At 45.3% G+C, this 21,916-nt stretch overlaps 2 protein-coding genes across 3 annotated transcripts in view; both read right to left on the bottom strand.

Annotated features, from left to right (window-relative positions):
- The window catches only part of Cxxc5 (CXXC finger protein 5), a 58,494-nt gene extending 37,390 nt beyond the window's left edge, over positions 1 to 21,104 (bottom strand). The window contains exon 1 of the mRNA XM_047555001.1: positions 21,011 to 21,104. The gene's annotated coding sequence lies outside the window, so the exon portion shown is untranslated. The remainder of the gene's footprint in view (positions 1 to 21,010) is intronic.
- Ube2d2 (ubiquitin conjugating enzyme E2 D2) overlaps positions 16,984 to 21,916 on the bottom strand; it is a 51,203-nt gene continuing 46,270 nt past the window's right edge. For both annotated transcript variants that reach the window (XM_047555003.1, XM_047555004.1), the window contains exons 6-7: positions 21,011 to 21,104; positions 16,984 to 18,654 (exon numbers count right to left, since the gene is read on the bottom strand). In XM_047555003.1, coding sequence (XP_047410959.1) covers positions 18,609 to 18,654; positions 21,011 to 21,104 — 140 coding nt within the window. In that variant the 3' untranslated portion in view covers positions 16,984 to 18,608. The remainder of the gene's footprint in view (positions 18,655 to 21,010; positions 21,105 to 21,916) is intronic.

The following is a 21,916-nucleotide window of genomic DNA, read 5'->3' as shown; positions in this document are numbered from 1 at the left end:
TTTGGCCTCGCTTTGGGCCTCTTGTCTCTTTCTGTGGCCGCAGTGATCATACTGCATAGAAATTTTTGTTTGTTTTGGTTCTGAGAATTGAACCTACAGGCATTCTACCATTGAGTTACATCACCGTCCTTTTTATTTTGAGATAGGGCTTTGCTAAATTGCCTGACTGACCTTGAATTTGTAATCCTCCTGCCTCAGCCTCCAGAGTCACTGGGATTACAGGTGGGTGCCATCATGCCTGGCCAAAATAACTTTTGTGGGGCTGGGGCTATAGCTTAGTGGCAGAGTGCTTGCCTATCATGTGTGAGGCACTGGGTTCAATCCTTTATATATTTAAAAATAAAAATATAAAATAAAGTCATGCTGTCCATCTACAACTGCAAAAAAAAATTTTTTTTTAAAGAACAAAAACGTTTTTAAAAAATCAAATAAAATAGCTTTCGTGTATGGTGCTAGGTCTTGAACCCAGGGCTTCATACATACTGAGCAAATCCTTTACCACTGAGCTATATCCCATCTCCCCAAAATGCTTACATTTTACGCAAATGGTGTGACTGCTTCCTGTACAACCAGAGAAATGATAGTTGTACCCCATTTGTGTACAATGAATCAAAATTTAAAAAAAGAAAAGAAAAAAATGCTTACATCTGCTCCTCTTATCTCCCTGTTCTCCACTACCACAACCCGTGAAAATTCTTTGAGGGTAAGGGAGGGTCTCCCACCTGCCCTATTCCTGAAGCCTGGTTCTGGGTAGGTCAGATAATAACAATCATAGCTACCTCTTTCTGAGCACTTACTATGTGTTGGGCACCATACTAATTGCTTTCTGTGCACATACTTATTCAATCTTCAGCTCACACTCCTGCTCAAGGTAAATATGTAGCAAAACCAGGGTTTCAATCTATGCCTTGTCTGAGGCATTTTCCACAACTGCCATGTATCAGCTAGTGGCCAGCACTGATTAAACATCCAGTGACCAGAAATGCTGCGTAGAGAGGAGTATAAGAGTTATGGTCTCCAATAAAGATGGCCAATCCAGGCCTTGTCTAATGTCTAACCCTTTTTGGGCCCCAGTTCCCTCCCCTGTATTACAAAGGATGGAAGCGAAGGTGTTGGCAACCCTGCCTGCTAGGGCCAGGTACAGGATAGTCTTCAGTGGGGTCACAATGGAAGGTGATCTGAGCCAGAATCCTAACATGGGCAGAAGCAGGGAGGGGCTTAACTGAACCAGACTCTGGGCCCAGGACTTTGGGGTCTCAGCCTTCACAGCAATTGGGCCTTAGGTCTCCCTCACTCCCACAACGCATGACTTTGAAGGGGAAAGACAGCTGTGAAACTAAAAGGAAAATTCATAAAGCTCATAGGTCTATCTCCCAAGTGGTCCAGGCTTGCCCATTCCTGAGAAATCAGTTTGGTGGTTCATGCCTGGCCTTGACCTTATGTAAATAGAAGGGAAGGGAGTAGGCAAAAGAGGGACTCCAGTCCCAACACAAAGAGCCTGGGAAAGAGCAGTCCCCCCCTTATCTTGCATACTTTTCCTATGCTCAGGCAGTTATGCCATAGACAATCATAGATGTGGTTTCACATTCTCTGCCAGGAACAGGGAACTCAGTATGTAGAGGGGAAAGGAGTAAGGACAATAGTCCTTGGCTTCCCTAGGCAAAATCATGGTTCAACTGCCTATGCTGTGGGAATGGGACTGAGTGCTCCTAGACCCAACACTGTAGCTCCAGCCCTCCCCGCCCTGTCATGAAGAGGGAGGGGCAAACATTGCTGAAGGAAGAGAAGGTAACTGAAGAGGAGGCCTTGGGGGAAGGGGAGGGCATAAAGTCTCAAACCTGAAGGTCCTAGACCTAGGGGAGGGTGCCCTAGGCATTGAGAAGCCAGCCTGGCCTGAAAGTGCTTTGCCCAAGGCCTCAAAGATAGGAGAAGTATGGGGGAGGCCTGCTGGATGTAGATGGGTGGGGCTCTGCTGTCTCTCATCTATCTGGCCCTAGGCCAGAACAGGGTGGTAAAGCTCCTCCCACCAGGACTTCCAAAATTGAACCAGAGTAGGGGCCCCAAAGTCCCCATCAACCAACTACTACTTTGCCTTCCTCTTTAGACTCTACAAAATGGGGTGCTCAGGCAGTGCCAGGGGTGGGCCTCAGGATGAACTGTTCTTTGAACTGGCGGGACTGGTTCTATGTCTAGCCGCCTGGGCAGTCACGGGTTGCCCGCTGGGCCAGGGAGGAGGGAGGCCTCAGGAAGGGGCCCCTCGTAAATCGTTAACTCCCAGAGCCGCCACTGGGTCCCCTGGGCCCCACCCCCGCCATGACTCTGGCCTGAGTGCCCACCCCTGGCCAGAAGTCAAAAGTCAGAGGTCAGTGCCAGAGGTCTCAGCACCTGGGCAAGTCCTTCCTCCAACTATCAAAAGGAGGAGGAGGGGAGTTTCAGTGGTGATGGCCCTTCCCTCTAAATTCTGAGAGCTTCTCAATCTAGTCTGCACTCATCTTGTGCTGTAGCCCTGACCTTTGTCTCTCAGAAGTAAGAGCCAGGCATTGGGGTGAGGGGGCCCTCTGGGGAACCCCTAGGCAAGACTCAAGTCTCAGCCCCTACCAGTTGCAGATAATTATGCAGTCCCACCCACTCCACCTGGGGTGTCACCAGGACCAGATAATGAATGGGGTAAGAAAAAGACTAGACATTGCTCAGAATTGGGATGATACCCTCAGCATCCTTCTAACCTGTTTCTTAGTGCTGGGGTCCTGAGGCTGAGTGGGGACAATGAAGGTTGCCTTTGTGGAGGAATTATGTTAAAATACTTTACCTAGTGGTGCACCTGTAATCCCAGTGGCTCAGGAGGCTGAGGCAGGAGGATCTCAAGTTCAAAGCCAGCCTGGGCTACTTAGCAAGGCCCTAAACAACTCAGTGAGACCCTGTCTCTAAATAAAATATAAAAAAGGCTGAGGATGTGGTTTGGTGATTAAAACACCCTTGGTTTCAATCCTCAGTACCAAAACAAAAACAAAAAAACACTTTACTTGCTTGGTAAGTAATCTGCTTAGCAACCTATTCCTATTTTGCTAATAAGGAAAAAAGGAGAAGGGAAGTAACTTGCCCAGACCATGGCAGTTGTACAGGAAGAGGGCCTGAATTTGGACCTGAATTTTGTACTTGTGAGCTGAACCCTTGAAGGGGTTCAGCCCATCTCCTTCTCAAATTCTTAAGCAATAGGTGAGGGGACACCCTAATGGCAGCAGGGGCTGGACAAGCCCTCTCCCCAATGTAATACTGCTAGGGGCCTCATATAGGAATGGAAGCGGGGGTTATATAAGCAAGAGACCATCAAAATCCCCCCTACTGCCTCTCTGGGAGCCCCTTCCCCAGCTTACACCCCCCACATGCTACCACCAGGGAGACTTGGCTGCTCCCCCGACCCCAGGAAGAAGTCTTCAGACAGGCCAACGAGGGAGGATTGATGGTGCTGCCACCCTTTTCACTAGGGAGGCATCTCAGAAGCCGAGGAGACAGAAAAAACAACATCAACTTTTAATCGAGATTGCAGATTCAGAAAAGATTCATAAGTGAAATGATTCCCTAAGGAAATATAAAAAGTTACTTATGGCATGGCTAAATTAGGCATGCTTCAATCAGGGCTGTTGAGAAATCATTAAGATATACAAAATGATTTTTTAGATAGATGTGAGCTCTGTCAGGAGGGCTAGCCATTGCTCCAGTTAGAGGGCACATGGTCATAAACTGACCTGGCCTCCTGTGTCACCATCTCCCTCACGCTGACCCAGGACTGAGGAAGAAGGGAAAAGTGGGGAGAACCCGCATTTGCCAGGTCCCAGGGGCCACTGTCTAGGGACCCAGAGACTAGTAAGGGAAAGTAGAGCAGGGACTGTGGTTAGATAAAGCTTTTTATTGTTGGAACTAATTTTCTCCCACTTTCCAACAGCATAATGGGAAGTGGCAGGGTGATAAGTACCCTCCCTTGAAAAACTAAAGAAGGATCCCCCTCTTTACACCCCCTGACCTTGGGTTAGCCTGAGGAAGTGGGCACCCTTTGTGGACAAAGAATTACCGCAATAAACTGGAAGGCCTATGCCCACCCAGGCATGGAGAGGTTGGAGGGTACCGTATCATTCTCTTGGGTCACTCCCTACAAGGAAAACAGTTCTAGGATGATTGCTAGCGTTTGAGGACATCTTCCCTTCCTCATTGTAGCCACCTTCCCCGTTCTCAGGTAGAAGGCTTACCTAAGTCTAAACTTTCTCTCTTGCTATAGCCTGTGGGGGTGTTTCTTCCTCTTGCTTTCCTCATGACTAGAATTTTCAGGGTGAAGCTGGGATATAAATGAAACATGGGTCCTTGGGACAGGATCCCTGATGCATACTGATCACCCTCCCCTTCTTGCACTTCTGGGGCCCAGGACAGGGTTAAGACCTTACCCATCCCCATGCTCTGCCCAGTGTCGGGCCCCCAGTTGGTGCTAAATGTTTACTGAGAAGGGAGGCCATCAGGATGTGGCTGGAACAAGTTTGTGTCATGTGGTGGGGCTGCATATGGGAAGAACAGTCAGGCCAGTGCATGGTCTGGAAACTAGTGGCAGTGCTTGAACTTCTTTCCTGAGGCCCGAGTAGCCCCCTCCTCTGCTGCCAAATCATCAGAGAAAGGGAGAAACCTGAGCTGGATGGTGGTGGCCACGCTGCCTTATGGGTGACCTGAACACGATCCTAGCCAGGACGAGGCGCTATTTTAAACCCTCGTCCCAAGCGGTGCTTTAGCCCGCCAAGCCCATCTCTGGTTACAAAGCCACTGCCCACCTCCCCAGCCACTCCCTCCTCCTTACCCTGGGACCCCTAAGCTGGTATCATCTGGCACCAATCCCTTCTCCATCTCCCCAGCCTTGTCCACTTAGGCATTCTCATCTGTCCATCCACACAGGTAATGGCTGACCTGTATTCTGACTGAGATTTCCCCATGGGTCACAATTCTCTTCCCCTGGAACGAGGGCACACCCTGGCCTCAATGTTGGGCACTGTTTTTGCCAGGGCAGAGTATACAGGCCAGGACAGGGCTGATGCTTTAGGAAGAAAGAAGTAGGTTAGACACAAGTAGGGACTTCACAGCAGTGGGACTGTGCACCAGAGAGCTTTCCCTTCCATGCCTTGCCTGCCTGCCTGCCTGCCTGGACAGGAAGAAGAAAATGACTCAAAGGAGTCTTCTCCCCAATCCACTGGTTCAAGGGCTGCAGACTGGGATACTTAGTACCATTTATCCAACCCACATTATAGTAATAGCCTCCACGGGCTGAGTCCTGCCAGCCTGAACCCTAACCCAATAATGACCTAAAGGGAGGCAGCAGACATTGCCAGGGCATCAAGGGAAGGGAGGAGACTAATCATTCATACTGATGACCCATCTTAAGCTGGCAGAACAGAAGGGCACCTAGGTAGCCCGAGTAGCCCAATGACCTCATCTACCCCTAACCTCCATGACTTGTAGTCTCAGCAGTGAGGTGTTGGCACCAAGCCTGGCACAGCTGAGCAGTGATGCCAACAGTCCTGCCGTCTCAAGCAAGCATGGATGGTCCAACCTACCAGTTGGGGCCAGCAGGTCTGGGATATTTCCCACACTTCTGGGGACAGGGTTATTTTGGAAGACCCTCTGCCCTGCTACTGCAGATCTTTGGCATCCCCATGGGGTCCTGAACTATAGATCATCCCAGAGGATATCTGGCAATACCTGGAGACATTTTTTATTGTCACACTGCTGCTACGGGCATCTAATGGTTAGAGACTGGAGATGTTAAACATCCTACAATGTACAGGACAAAGAATAAAATGTCCTATGACCCAAAGCGTCAATAGTGCGGGAGGTCCAAAAACCCTGGGTTAAACCCTGGGAGGAACTGCCAGGACTAATTTGGGAGCCAGGATGCGGGTAGGAGGTATCCTCTACCTACCTCCTCCCAACCACTCCATGCCATAAAGGGGCCAAGGCTCATCATCTCTCTTTCCACAGGCTGAGAAGGCCTAGTTCTGCCACTCTGGCTTCAAAGACCCCTTATGGCCTTATGAATGTGGTAAGTTGCCTGCCTGCCCACCTACCCACATGCCAGTCTCTGGACATAACAGAAAAAGTTATGGACCTGGTAAAGCATTTCACTGGGTCCTGTGAATGGAGGGGGACTCACACATCTCACTTCCAGGCAAACCCTATAGAGCCCTCCCTGCCCCAAGGATTCTGGGCCTATGGAAAGGGTGAGGGCTGCCCTGCTCCTTCAGGCCCATCCCTAAAGGGCTGTCCTAGCTTAGGGCTGGCTAGTTGGATGCTCAGGCCTCCTCCTCCTCCTCATCTCTCCGCCCCCTCCCATTTCTATTTAGGAGGCAGCCATGGTGGCTCAGCTCCTGTCTCTGGTTTCCTAGGGAGCTCTGCTGAAGCAGCCCAGCCTCCGTGGGTCCATCTGTCAGGGAGGCTGTTCCGCCCCATCGATTGCTGTTCCCAGGGGGGCTGTGTTGCTCCAGGGACCCAATGTGGCCGCCAGATAGGAGGGAACCACACGGATAAGAGGCAGGGAGGGGGGCAGCTTGGCAGCAGGCAGAGCCAAGAGGGGCTGACACTGCAGTAAGAAGGCACAAAGCTAGATAGGCATGAGAAATGTAGAAAGCCAGGGGCAGTGAGGCAGCAGACTGGCTGTAATGACCTCTGAAGCCAGTTGGCACTCTCAGGACTCAATTTTGCCTTTGGACACACCAAGTTCTCACTTGCAAAGACAACAATAACAATAGCTGACATTTATTGAACAGGAACATTGTGCCTGGCCCTGGGCCCAGGCTTCACACACCTCTGCTTTCACTTGAGGATCATACCCATTCAAAGCAGGTGCTGTTAGTCTCTAGCAGAAAAGGCTCAGAGAGGCTGCAGCACTTGCCAATAGCCACACAGAGGAGCTGCAGCTATTGGAGGCGTGTCAGCCTGGCCCAGTGGCTGTGCCCCAGCTCCAGACAGAACTGAGCCAGGTCCGAGGGGGAGGAGGCAGTCTCGCCTGGCCAGAGGCCCTGCCCGCCCTCCCCGCCTTCCCCGCGGAGCCGCCTCCTCCCCTGGGCTGCGTGACATCTGCCCCGCTTCCCGGCCCCAGACAGCTGCCCAGAGCCACGTCAGCACTTCCACCGGGGAGTCTGGAAACTGGCTCCGTCCCCTGCGTGTGTGTTGGGGGGGGGGGGGGGAGTTAAAGGGGAGGGGTTGCTGGTCCCCGACAGGATGACTCTCAGAGTGACCCACTCAACTGAGCAAGGGATGGGATCGCATGACCTTGGGCAGTACACTTCTTTGAACCTCAGTTGCCCAAGCTTGGGTGTGTGTATGGTGGTGGGGGTTCTTTTGGAAAGACATTCAGAATAGAAGGCAGTAACATCCAGAGTGGACAAGGAGCAAATATTTCCACGTAGTCACAATTCTGGAGACACCCGGGGCAGCCTGCGACCTTCACGGTACACTTGGGGCCAAGTGGTCATTTCATGGGGGTCACTGGAATGAGGGGGAGGATGAGGAGATCGGGCTGGGCCCAGGCCCGCACACAGGCCGGTGTGCCGGCTGAGGCCAGAGATAACCAGCGCCTCCCGGAAAATCATTAGCATCTGTTTGGGCCGGCAACGTTGGCCTGCTGGCGCCTCCGCCAGCCGGAAAGGGCCCTAGGTCCCCACCCCTTCACATCGGCAGGCGCACCTATAAGGAGTACCCGCCCCAGACCGGCCAGCTCAAACTCGTTTGGGGACGACATCCACCCACCCATCCTGGGAAATGGGCAGCCAGGCCAGCAATGAAGGGTCGGGCCGAGCCGTCGGGGGCTTCCTCCCTTGATGTGGGCGGTCCAGTCCACGCTCCGGGCGATCCAGGCCGGCTCTTGGCGGCGCCCGTGCTGGCTGCAGCCCAGGGAGTGTGTGGAAATGACACCGCCAGGGCGGCGGAGATCCCCCCTCCTGACATTGGCTGGAAAGTGGAGCAGCTCGTCAGGGACAATCAATGGCGATCGATCGCCGCACGGCGCGGGCGGACAGCACGGGGGAGGGGCGGTGAGGCCGGCAGGAGTGCGGGCACCGGTGGCCGAGGTCAAAAAACACACAGATCCACAAAAGGGCACAGCAGGGTCTCATGGACACACAATCTGTACAGGGAGACATCACTAGGGTCACCAACACCACAAAGGAGTCACCCTCACCACAGTTACACAAGTCTGATACAAGTCACAACACAACAGGACCAAACACCTGGTTTGCAGGGACATACAACAGGGTCAAAGGTATGTAATAATGACACAGGATATGACATACAGTCACACTATCACACAACCAGTACATCACACAACAACAGGGCCTCACACCTTCACAAGACACCCACTAATGCATCAGAACAGAGTAAACCAAACATTCCACTAGCTGGTCTCACCCACAAAACTCTGCCTGCACAACAAAGCAAAAAAGTCACATAGCAATATTATACATCACCACCATCTCAAAGATTATTGTCAGACTGGGTCTCACACCATAAAATAACACAATGGGATCAAGAGCCCAAGGATGATATATAACAGGGCAACCCACTGCCATGAGCAACACCCCAGTAACTAAGACAGGGATAAAGTGTTTCACACCCCAACCTCACATGGCACAAACACTGTGGCATAGGCAAACCAGGATCACACAGGGTTCTCACAAGAATGATACAAGTGAAGAATTTAGCACAATGCCAGGCACACTCAACACACAGGGGGTCTTAGGTTACTATTAATGGCTATAAACTAAGCCATACCTATATAATGACTGCAGCTACTAAGCATTACTGTTCCAGTTTGGTCCATTCCTCTCTGGAAACCAGATTCACCCCAGTGGCAAAACTAATTTTGCCATTACACACACGTGAAACAACTCAAGTGTCACAAACACAATTCAGGCTATTGCACTCACTTGCATAGCAGGCCACATTTTCACTTCTCCCAATATACAGCCACACCCAGCCCAGAATCCCTTCCCCCCAGGGCAGCAGAGTGGTCAGGCTCTGGCTCTTAGGCCTTGCTGGGGAAAAACCCCCAATCTATCACCAGGTGCAACTCAATTAGTGCATACTACCAGCTTCATTTCCTGCTACTCCCACAAAGTTGTGGAATACAGGTGCCTCTCCCACGAGGGTCACCATTCAGGGTCCCAGAGCCTTCAAAATAAGTTCCTTTTTTTTTTTTTTGGGTGCTGGGGATCGAACCCAGGGCCTTGTGCTTACAAGGCAAACACTCTACCAACTGAGCTATCTCCCCAGCCCCTAAAAATAAGTTCCTTAGCCTTATCAAATTAAAGTCAGTTCCTCTAATAATTCCTTCATTTTCATCATGAGAAACTGAGTCCTTGGAAAGGCCTTTCCCATTCCACATCCAAAGCAGGAACTGACTGGACCCAGAGCTCAGGATTTCCCCATCCCCATTCCCTGGAGTGCGTATGAATGAAACAAGGGCCAAGATCATTAGTCCTTCAGCATACCCTGGAGTGGTTCCAGTGCAAGGACAGCTGGACTTGTAGCCCTCACTTCCTCCAGTTTAGGTCTGGGCCCACCTAGGGGTTTCCAGGAATGTCTTGCAGCTAGGGAGCTCCCCTTGAAGGTCTGGGCTAGAGTGACTCCCAACATTCCTCAGTTTTGCCTGGCTCTGTGACTCTGGTTAATTCCCTAACCTCTCTGTGCCTGGATCCCAAGTTTTGCCCATAAGACCCCTCCCCTCATACACAGAGGGCATCTTTGGCTAGAGAAAAAAGTGGGTCCATAACTTAGGATGGGGAAGGCAAGGGATGCTGGCTATACTGGATGTTGCAATCAACCACTCATGCATCCCTTTTCTTACCGCTTCAGGAAGGACTGGGAAACAGCTAGGGGAGATCTGGTTTGCCTCCACAGCAACCCCCAACCCCATGGTTAGAGGTGAATTCTCCCATTACCCCTCTTCCTAGCTTTCATTCATCAGAACGGGCAGCTATGCACACACTGGCAAAGCATGTCATCTGACTACTTACCCTATTTGTGGGCACACACTCTTGTAGGTCTTAGGGGATATGGCCCCAAAGGGGCCCAAAGCCTATCTTAGGCCCCTGGGTGTCCCAGAAGCTGGTCCAGTTCCAAGAGGGACAAACCTCTGTCTTTACAGAAACCCAGAAAAGATATTCCACTGTTCATGCCTACCTACCCTCCCTGAACCTAGAAGCACCCACGGTCACAACTCTTTCATTTGATAAGGCCATTTTCCACTAAGCATTGCTATGGACTAAGCTGGGAGCCAAGTAACCATTTCTAGATGAGAAAATCAAAGGAGAGAAAAACGATTTGCCTAAGATCACACAACTAAAAAGGCTTGGGACTGTGATTTAAACCCAGATCTGATTCCTGTTCTTCAGAGACAACTGACTTAGGTTCAGTACCTAAGTATTGAACTGACTGACTTATGCATAAACATTAAGGAATATCCATCTTCACAATTCACTCTCACAAGCTCCTGAACTCATATATACCATGCATGTACACACAAAAACACATGCTGCCCTATGCTCTTCCATGTCTGGAGCCTGTCAGCCACATCCTCTATGGCTCTCTCCCGGTAGGTTTCCACACCTACCCTGACCTCCCACCCACTAGAGCATACATTTCTCCTACAGCAGTCAGATAATCAGCCCCAGGGGCCTAACTGTAAGCCCTACTGTGGATTGCTTAAGCCCAGCTCTATTGCCTGGGTCTGGCATAGTAGGAAGTCAGGAACTTTCCTTATAGGTAGCCCTCAACCCACTAGCCAGGCTAGATCCAGAGACTTTTTTCTTTATTCAAGGAACTTTCTTTCTTAGGTCCAGAGCTTCCTGCAAAATCCCTTACATGGTTAGGAACTAGAGGATTTGAGTAGCTCCCATGACCACCCTCCCTAGAATTTATCAGTAGGCAAAGTCCTGTGTTCCAGGCACCAACGGTCCCTAGGCGGTCTTCCCCACTTGGGGGTAGTGGCGGTTCTCACAGCTCTGCCTGGGTTGCAGCCACTTGGTGGGCTCAGCAAATCTGGAGATATTTGCATACCCAGATGGCCAAGCCTAAATTTCAAAGAATTCCCCATGAAGAGGCAGCTGGCTTCCGGGTGGTGGCCCTGGGGGCTCACAGCTGCTGGGCTAGAAGACTGGGGAGCCTGGGGGCCCTCCCCTGAACACTAGATTGAAACAAACAGGAATATTTCCCAGGCACTACAATCAGCCCTGCTTCTCTCTTCCTGTCTCCAGGCCTCCATCCTCAGGATCTAGAACTGTGTCATAGATGCCCAGGCTAGGTAGACAGGCAAGACTGGGTTACATGGTGTGGGCACAGGGACTGCCTGCTTCAGTGAGTACCAAAAATATGGATTCCCTTATTCAAATGAAGCAATGGACAGGTTTTTGCTCCCATGTAACCTGCAGTCAAGTAAGTAATGGCCCTGGCCTGGGCCATGTTTCACCTATCCACACACAGACTACAATAGCCATGAGGAGGTTAAGAGAAGATAGCAGCTTGCTACTTCTGGTAGACCTTTAGATGGAATTTAAATCACTAACCTGTTTTCTTCACTGTAAGGTTCTCTGAGAACCTGACTGAACCAGGCACAGAATCATCTGGTTACAGACACACCAAACAAAAAACAAGCCCAAAAGAAGTCTCCCCACCCCAACAAAAGCCCCTCTCAGGTTCTGTCCATGCAGATTCACTGACCATACACTTCACAGCTGTTAAAAGCTGTGGGTCATCATTGCCCTCTGCTGGCCACTCAGGTACTAGCATCCACTCAGAAACTAAGGCCACCTTCACTCCCCAACCTAGTAAATGCACTTTGGTCATCTCCACCTGCAGGCACTGAAATGTAACCACATCCAGTTATCACCTGAGTCAGGGCCCGATAGGGGGCAGAATGAGCAGAAACCAATCTAGGGACACAATGTGACATGGCAATTCTTCCTCCCACCCCCAAATATAAATCTGAAACTTCAAAAGTGCCCTTTCTATGAGGCTTAGAATTAAGAGATTGAACCCACCTTCATGGAACCTGCCCCATTTACTCATAATAATGTACCAGAACCTCCTCAACCTCGTCTCAAATGCCTTCCCCATGTTTCTTCCAAAGGAGGACGGAGCTGAACTGTTTCCAAAAAGCTCAACTCTACTGGCAGATTGGGAAAGTCTTGGTTTCCAGAGATCCTTCTGTCACTCTGCAGCAGGAAGCCCTGAGTGATCTCTAAAACAACAGCTCCCCTCAACTCTGTACAACATCCTGCAGGTAACCACACTTGCAGCGATGGCAGTAATGCTGGCTTGAAGGGAAATTTCCAGATGAGCCATACCAGTATTGTCCCTTAGTTAGCTGGGGTTTCCAGACACCCTTGCTATCAGGAAGGTAGCCTAACTTTTGTCAATTACTTCAAGCATGCACACTTCTCTTACCTGTGAGATGGTGATGTTCTGGAGCCTAAATGTCCAACTATATTTGTGGGCTGCTTCTAGAACCCTCCAAAGTCACCTCATTTTCTATGGAAGACTGAGAAAGATGGCAATTTGGGGAGTGGTAGTCTTAAGGTTAACATAACTAAACCCTCCCACTTACTCTTATTCCCTAGAGGCCCTGGAATTTAGGGCAGGGGGATACCTTTAAAGACTCAAGTATTGGGACTGGGGTTGTACCTCAATGGTAGGGCACTTGCCTAGCATGTGTCAAGGCACTGGGTTCGATTCTCAGCACCACGTATAAATAAATAAAATAAAGATCCACTGACAACTAAAAAAAATTTTTTTTTTAAATTCAAGATTTGTGGGCTGGGCACAGTGCTGCACACCTACAATCCCAGTGTTTCAGGAGGCTGAGGTGGGAGGACTGCAAGTTCAAAGCCAGCCTTAGCAACTAAGCAAGGCCCCAAGGAATTTAGTGAGACCTTGTCTTCAAAAAACAATAAAATAAAATAAAAAGGGCTGGTTAGGCACTCTTGGGTTCGATGCCTGATATTTAAAAAAAAAAAAAAAAAAAAGAAAGAAATTCAAGATTTATAAGTACAAGTCAGGCTCAGTGATTTAAACCACAGTGTGTAATTCCAGTTACTAGGGAGGCTGAGGCAAGGGGATCACAAGTTCAAGGCTGGCCTGGAGAACTTACTAAAGACCCTGTCTCAAAATGAAAATGATTAAGGACATAGCTCATGGTAAAGCTCTTGCCTTGCATGTACAAGGCCCTGGGTTCAATCGCCAGCACCACAAAAACAATTAGGAAAAAAAAAATCCTTGTAAGTTCAAATAGGAGAACACTGAGAACAAGTATCTTAGGACAGAGAGAAATGTGTCTGGGAAAATGGCAGCTGTTCCCCCTCAAATCCTGTCTGAAAGGCAACAGTACATTCACCAAGGTTGCTGCTACTTGCTCTTCCTTGTACATAGGAGGCCTAGACTGGGCATTCCACTGTTTCTTTTTTTCCACAAGTGGTCAAATCATTTACCTTTTTAAAAAAAAGATCAAGGAATTGAACCCAGGGGTGCTTTACAACTGAGCTACATCTCTAGTCCTTTTTATTTTTTGAGACAGGGTCTCACTAAATTACTGAGGCAGGCCTTAAACTTGCAATCCTATTGCCCAGCCTTCTGAGTCACTGATGAGCACCACCACATCCGACAACCATTTGCTTTCATAGCACTATGTAGGGCAATCAGGTGTTCCGGCCCTGGAAAAGCCTATTCTACAAATAACAGCTTATACACAAAAAACACAAAATTGCTTAATCAAAGAAAATATATGTATATATATTTGCAGTACTGGGGACTGAACATAGGGCAATGCTAGGCAAGCACTCTGCCCTGAGTTATATTCCCAGCCCTGAAGACGGCTACTAAACTGCTATCTTGGCAAGAAGGTATTCATAGTTTAATATATATATTTTTTAGTTGCAGACGGACCCACTACCTTTAGTTTATTTTTATTATTTATTTTATGTGCTGCTGAGGATCGAACCCAGCACCCTCACACATGTAAGGCAAGCACTCTACCACTAAGCTACAACCCCAGCTCTTTCATAGTCTTACATCTGCTAAGAGGTAGATTATATTGTACCTCTGACCAGATAAAGCTCCACGAATACTTCAAAGATAAAATTGATCATGATAAAAATGTCTGATGTGGTCTCAACCACCCCAGGAGCAGTCAGTGAGAAAAAGCAATGCTGATTGGTAATTGTATTATACAATCAGCCACTGAAGCCAAAGGACCTAAAGACTATAAGTCGGTCCAACGCTTTGTGTTTTTCTATTATATTGACTAAGGTAAAATATGGCAATAAGGGAACCATTTCATGAATATTAACACTAACATTGTGATCTCCTGGACAGTTTTCCTATTTCAGTCATTCTTTTTCCCCTATAGTACTGGGGATTGAACCTAGTGGTGTTCTACCACTGAGCTATATCACCAGCTCTTTTTATTAATTTTTTTTTTTTAAATTTTAAGACAGGGTCTTGCTAAGTTGCTCAAATTTGCAGTCCTATTGCCTCAGCCTCCCAAGTAACTGGAATTGCAGGTGCACTCCACTGTGCCCAGCCAGCTTTCCTATTTCTAAGCTCAGCCCAGTAATCAATCTGGAAATATTGAGAGGTCCCTGAATAAAAACCACTTATACCAGCTTCAGCTAAGTAAAGTTACAGTGTCAGTTAAAGGCTTACGGAAGACTTCTGTGAGGTAGAGAACTTAGAGAAAGTCAATTTTCATCTGAGTACGTGCATAGCACAAAGAAAAAGGAGATGGATTCTTAAAACTAGTGACAATTTCCTGTAGGGGTAATAAAGATGCTTATTCCCAATTCAGTAGACCCAGGAACAGAAGAGAGTTCTATAAAACCTCATCACTGTATGTTAAGGAGTGCTATACAGCACACTAAGAAAAAGCCAAAGTTTCACCTTAATCACAGACAAGGGACAGTTTATGAACATTCTAACTGTACTTTAGAATAAACCATTTCTGTTGCGTACAGTGGCAAAGGCCTGTAGTCCTAGCAGTTTGGGATGCTGAAACAGGACAACCGTAAGTTCAAAGCCAGCCCTAGGAATTTAGCAAGGCCCTAAGCAACTTAATGAGACCCTATCTCAAAATAAAAAATAAAAAGGGCTGGGTACATAGCAATGGTTAAGTGCCCCTGCTCAACCTTGGGTTCAATCCTTGATACCAAAAAAAAAAAAAAAAAATAACCCAGTTTTCCTGACACCCTAGCTAGGGTTCAAAATAACTTGTTAAAGCAAAGAGAAATGACTTAGAAAGTGGAACATTGCCAAGAGGAATGACTTAGAAAGTGGAATATTGCAACAGTTGGAAGTGGAAAAGGAAAGCCTTTGCTAGATCAGTGCAGAGAAAGGGTCCCCTTTCTCTGACCATTGCATTTTCCTTCTCTCTACAGAATTTACCACCACTCCCCATCTCTCTCTCTCTCTTTTTTTTTTTTTTTGCGGTGCTGGGGATTGAACCCAGGGCCTCCTTGCAAGCACTCTACCAACTGAGCTATATCCCCAGCCCATCACTCCCCATCTCTATAGTCTTTCCAAGTTGTTCTAACGGATGTGTAGAAACTGGCAGGACAAACCAGCCATGGTGGCACATACCTATAATCCCTGCATCTTGGGATACTGAGGCAGAAGGAGCACAAGTTTGAGGTCAGACTCATCAACTCAGCAAGAACCTGTCCCAAAATGAAAAAAAAAAAAAAGACTGGGGATGTAGCTCAATAGTAAAGCACCCCTGGGTTGAATATCCAGTACAAAGAAAGAAAAGAAAGAGGGAACAAACTCACAGGACAATGCTCCCTTTGACTGCTGGCCAATGACAGCATGCAAATAACTGATTTAGTTTTACCAAAAGAAGCAGATCCAACTATAACTTGACAAAATATTTCAACCTGTTATTAAAGAAGAAAACCCATGCACTTTGACATTCCCTTGTAACTATTTTTCAAGATAGTCAAGGTTGCTGCAAACTAGTTTTAGATGACAAAGTCATAGAAACTCCTATAAAGAACAACATGCTCCTAGATGAGAACCACCCTGAGTAACACTTTTTTTCTGAGTGGCAAAGGTGGCCTCCCTCACTAAGCCTTCATTCTGGATAAGGCACATGCACATGACTGAACCAAACGTGTATAATACTCAAATGAGCAAGACTAAACTAAATTGCACTCAAGAGCTTAATGTTGTTTGTGACCATCCAAACCTTTAATCTGGCACCTGCACACCAGGAATGACAACTTTCATATAGTACAAAAATACTTTAGAGCGCTCGTGTGAAAATATTCACATGATAACCTAATAAGTGGTAATAAGCTAGTTTCTTATTACTACTAGATGAGAGGCACATAAGGAATGGGCTTTCAAGATCTATGCAACTGACCCATAGTCAACAGCACAGTTAATAGTAAATCAAAAATGGATGAGGGGCTGGGGAGATAGCTCAGTTGGTAGAGTGCTTGCCTTGTAAGCACAAGGCCCTGGGTTCGATCCCCAGCACCCCCAAAAAAAAAAAAAAAAAAAAAGATGAATTCATCAAGCTGGGGATGTAGCTCAGTGACAGAGCACTTGCCTAGCATGTGCCAAGTGTGAAAGACCCTAGGCCTGATCAGCAAAACAAAACAAAAACAAACAAGAAAACCCTAGAAAAACACAAACCCAAAACAAAAACAAACAAAAACACCACAACTGAATTCCCACCTGCCCATGGTACCAATACAGGGTAATTTTAGGTTAGAATCCAATTCTTACTCCTTTCCCACACCTGTTAACAGTTAAACCTTTTCTACAAGGTCCAGGATGCTAATAAGCACCCTTAAAATGCTTATAAGCATCCAGCATCCAAAGATGCAGAACTTTAAGAGGGTTTTAGGTTGTATCACAGTTCTTTCTAAGATGAAAAAGTGACACTGAGAGATAAGACAAGGTAACCAAGTTTAAAACCAAAAGCAGTGGATATTTATTCCTCAATTTTGTGCAAGAGTGTAAAGATGCATTTAAAGAACCTGATGGCTAGAGTGCATCATTCGTGGCCTTCCGGCTGGCCTGGTTTACATTTAAATTAGGAAAAGAAGGGGAAAAAAATGGTAATTTGCCTAGTTCACACACATGATGTTTCTGGCAGACACAGTTGTTTACAAGTTTCAAACTACATTTTACCAGAGTCAAGGGAAGACTTCAAAAAGTCACATGTAGTACAATTTAAAATTGGATGAACATCCTGCAAATGTTAGTGCAAAGTAATTATGGAGACTCTCCAATACAAGATTGTGCTCAGGTTTGGTCAAAGTTGCTCTTCTATAATTACAATCACAGAGGCTTAACTTACCAAACAGCAATGCCTTTGTGTTTTATGGCCTATGTACCAAGGGAATGTCACAGGTTTTGGTGATGCAGTTTAGTTTCATTAATAAAGCAAATTTCTTATTTAGTTTAACAGTCATGTTCCTGGAATGCTGCACATACGTTTCACAAAAATGCTTTTAAGCTTATGCTTCTATCTTTGTTCAATAAAACTGCTCAAGATGTCCTTTTTTACTAGGTAAACTGAAATTGTTTCATGATTTTGAAATGCAACCATATAAATGAAAACATTTCAGGAGTGAAAGAAAATCCACCACTAATCTCAGCTGGACAAAGTTCTTAAAATCAAAAAGCCTATTCACACAAAACTATATGTAATGACTGTAGTAATCAGTTTATTACACAGATTAATCATTCTTGAACGTACAAGCTCCAGAGGAGCAATTGGGTCTTTAAATATACACAAGTATTTCCATCAAATGAATTTTCACCCTTACATCCAAATAGACCTAAGCAGTTAAAAACATAAGAAAAATAAGAGCTATTAGCTATGTATTAACTGAGAAACCACATACAAACCAAAGAATATGGAGAAAGGGGCTGAAAGGACGAAGGTTGAAGGGGCAGGGAGATGTAAAAGAAGTTGGGAACAAAGCCCATCACACTTTATATACTAATAGCTCCAATCCATTTAAATGCTGACCAGTTAAACTTAGACCTTAAAATATAGGATGTGGGTACAGTTTAATCTGGTTGGTCATAACTTTCTCACCTAAGTTGTAGGTCCTTCCAAATAAAATGAATACAGAAACAGCTTCATGTTCTTCACCTTGTTTTTCATAACTGTTTTGAGTTTAAATGGATTCCACTTAAAAACAATCTCCTACAGGTCAGTGGAGCTTTACCCCTTCCAAGCATACACTGTGTTCCACCCACCATTCCTCACACCTTGCCGTTATCCAAATTTAAGTCAACAAGGAAAGTTTTTTAGTCTCACACCTAGGTTACGCCTGGAGAACTGGCTTGTCACACACACACTTCTCTGCTAGGAGGCAATGTTGGTACAGAAGTACAGTATTTCTAGTTTGTTGTTCCAAGTATGTACAACACGCAGCACTGCTGTATCAGGTAAACATGTGCACAGGGGAAGATGAGGCGTGGGCTCATAGAAAGCAGTCAAATGGAAATCAAAAGGACTTTCTCTTTGAGTTCCCCTATCTTTATTTGTAGAGGTTATCCAATAATTTCTTTAATTACATCGCATACTTCTGAGTCCATTCCCGAGCTATTCTGTTGTACCTGTACACACAAAGAGAAGCTTGGCTTAACACAGGTGAGGAATCAGTTAGCAACAGATTTCATTCATTCCCATCTAATAACTTGAGTGAAATAACTTCTAGACTATTCAAGTAAAGCTACCTTTAAACCTTAATTTTTTAAAATATTTTTTAGTTGTAAATGGACACAATACTTTCATTTACTCATTTTTATGTGGTGCTGAGGATCAAACCCAATCCCTCACGTATGCCAGGCAAGCACTCTACCACTGAGCCACAACCCCAGCCCTAACCTTAATTTTTGTTTTGTTTTGTTTTAAGTGGTACTGGGAATTGAACCCAGGGGCATTCTAGTCTGAGCTACATCTCCAGCCTTTTTTATTTTATTTTGAAACAGAGGCTAAGTTGCTGAGCTGGTCTTCATAATTTGCAATCCACCTACCTCAAACTCTCAAGTAGCTAGGATTATAGGTGTGTTCAATCACACTAGGCTACCTCTAATTTATAATGAGCCTTTACTCAACGGTAACAGGAAAGAGCTATAACATGCAAAATAATTTTCTGTAAATGGTACTTGTGGAGGATTCTAGTTAAATTCAGGTATTTGCTGGCATGTGTTTTATTGTATACTTGATTGACTTATTTCAACAAAAGATCTTCAATTATTTTAATTCATTTATTTCAAGTTCTTAAAAACTGGAATTCTACATTATATGATTCTTTTTTTTGGGGGGGTGGGTTAATGGGGATTGAACTCAGGGGCACTCGACCACATGAGCCACATCCTCAGCCCTATTTTGTATTTTATCAGAGACAGGTCTCACTGAGTTGCTCAGTGCCTCACTATTCCATTGCTCAGGCTGGCTTTGAACTTTTCAAACCTCCTGCCTCAGCCTCCTGAGCCACTGGGATTATAGGCATGCACCACTTTGCCTGGCTACATTATATAATTCTTGAAATTATTTACTAACAGTGATTAAACTGATATATCATGCTTTCGTCTGTATCAATAAAATAACTGGTTCTGGCAGAACTTAACTTTGCTTGACAAAAATGTATGGGATTATTGCTCCAGAACACATTCCAGTAGTAAATAGGCAGAGCGAAAGGTTTTGTAATTTTTCTATTAAAAGAGGGATGCAAGGCTGGGAATGATGGCAGGCACCTTTAGTCTCAGCAAGAGGAGTTTGAGTCCAGGAGTTCAAGGCACCATAGCAAGACCTGTCTCAAAACAAAAACACTAAACAAACAAAAACAAAAAAGAAGGCAGGGGGGAGGGGGGAGAGGCAGGATGCAGAAAAGTTCTGCTAAACACTACCACAGTAACTTAGGATCCGCCTATGGTAAGCATTCATGGCCATAATTCTAAGCAGTAGGCAAAATGGCTAACTGGAAAAAAAAAAATTAAGAACCAACTAATTTTATTCTGAATGTAGCCATAAATACATGACTACAATGCTATTTGGGCCTAAACACAAACAAAACTAAGAATCAAATGCTATTCCTGCTGTAGCTCCATAAAAAAATAAATATATAAAAATAAACACACACACATACAAAAAAAAAAAAACCACAAAAATACTACGTCTAATCCAACAAAATTCAATTATTCTTTAATCGTGTGTGTGTGTGTGTGTGTGTGTGTGTATTCCCCCCCTTTTTATTTTTTATTTTGAGACAGGGTCTTACTAAGTTGCCTAGGGCCTTGCACATGTGATCCTCCTGCCTCAGCCTCCCCAAGTTGCTGGATTATAAGCATGTGCCACCACACCCAGTTAATCCTTTGTATTTTAACAGTAGTTTAAGAAAACTACCCAACTGCTTCTATCTAGTTCCTCCAACAATTCCATTAATACATAAAACAAAAATAGGAATAACACTATTTTTTGATATTCTGATCACTCTTCAATAATTCATAGTATACAATTCTAAAACATCTAAATTCTCTTATCAAGTTTTGTTTTTAAAAGAAATTTGGAGCTTTCACATTTAATAGCAGTAATTTCTTTTTCTTCCTTTAGATTATGTCTAATGGTAGAAAAATCAATTCCTTTCCCATTAATATACAAATACCTAAGTAAAACAAATGGAAACTTGATACAAAATGCTTTATAGGTCAAAAGTCAAGACATAAAGCTGCTGGAAAATGTATTGTAGAAAAGTTTATCTAGACAGGAGACATGAACAACTAGAGATTAAGACCAGTATCATCTATTTATAATGATACTTAGTGCAAATACTCTTCTTTCTTGTCCACAGGAAAGTATACTGAGACTTCATTTAAGATATTTGGTCCATGTTCAGTCCTCAGACAAGAAAGATTTGAAACAATCATCTCCAACCCACCATGACAGCTTTCTATCTAGAGGTATACTTACTTTTCTCTATCTGTTTTGTAGATCCGAGCAATCTCAGGCACTAAAGGATCATCTGGATTGGGATCACACAACAGAGAACAGATGGACAAGAGTACTAGGAAGAAAAAATATACATGAATTTGTAAATTAATAGAGAATAAATGCAAGGGATTAGCCAGGTGCAGTGGCCCATGCCTATAATCCTACTTCAGAGACTGACTGAAGCAGGATTGTGAGTTTGAGGTCCTCTATTTTTTCTTTAAAAAGAAAAAGAGTACATACAATGGGTTTAAAAAAAAACAAGACAAAAATTCTAAAAAACAATTTAGGGCTTGAGGGTGTAGCACAGTGGTCAACTGACAGCACTGCCTCCTACACCAAAAAAGGACCTATATGTACTATAGTAACAAGCAACTTTATAAATTTATCTTTCTTCTTTTTCTTTTTTACAGTACTGGGGATTGAATCCAAGAGTGTTTTGCCACTGAGCTACATCTCCAGCCATTTTTCATTCTGTGACAGAGTCTTACTAAGTTGCTTAGGGCCTTGCTAAATTGCTGAGGCTGGCCTTCAACTTTCGATCCTTCTGCCTCAGCCTCCCTAGTTGCTGGGATTATACGAGTATACCACTGTGCTGAGTCCTTTGTATTATTTAAAAGTAATCATCAGAGATTTTAAGTTGAAACAGGTGTCAGGTTCAGTCATTAAAAAATTAAAATGAAAATAACAGAAAATTTATGTTGACAGACACCTTGGCCTCCAAGATAAGAATACCTAGTCCCTTTGATTTAAGTGTCACAATTACCCCAGATGTAAGTAGACCTAACTGTCTTTTATGCCTAAATTCCCAAAGAAGTTGGTCCAGAGTTAATGATTAGAATGGAATTAGAAAAACCAGGTCTTGAGCTGGGGGTGTAGCTCAGAGAT

Source organism: Sciurus carolinensis, chromosome 6 (assembly GCF_902686445.1).
Source record: "Sciurus carolinensis chromosome 6, mSciCar1.2, whole genome shotgun sequence".
NCBI classification, from domain to species: Eukaryota; Metazoa; Chordata; class Mammalia; order Rodentia; family Sciuridae; genus Sciurus; species Sciurus carolinensis.
This window is presented reverse-complemented; position numbering and strand designations above follow the sequence as displayed.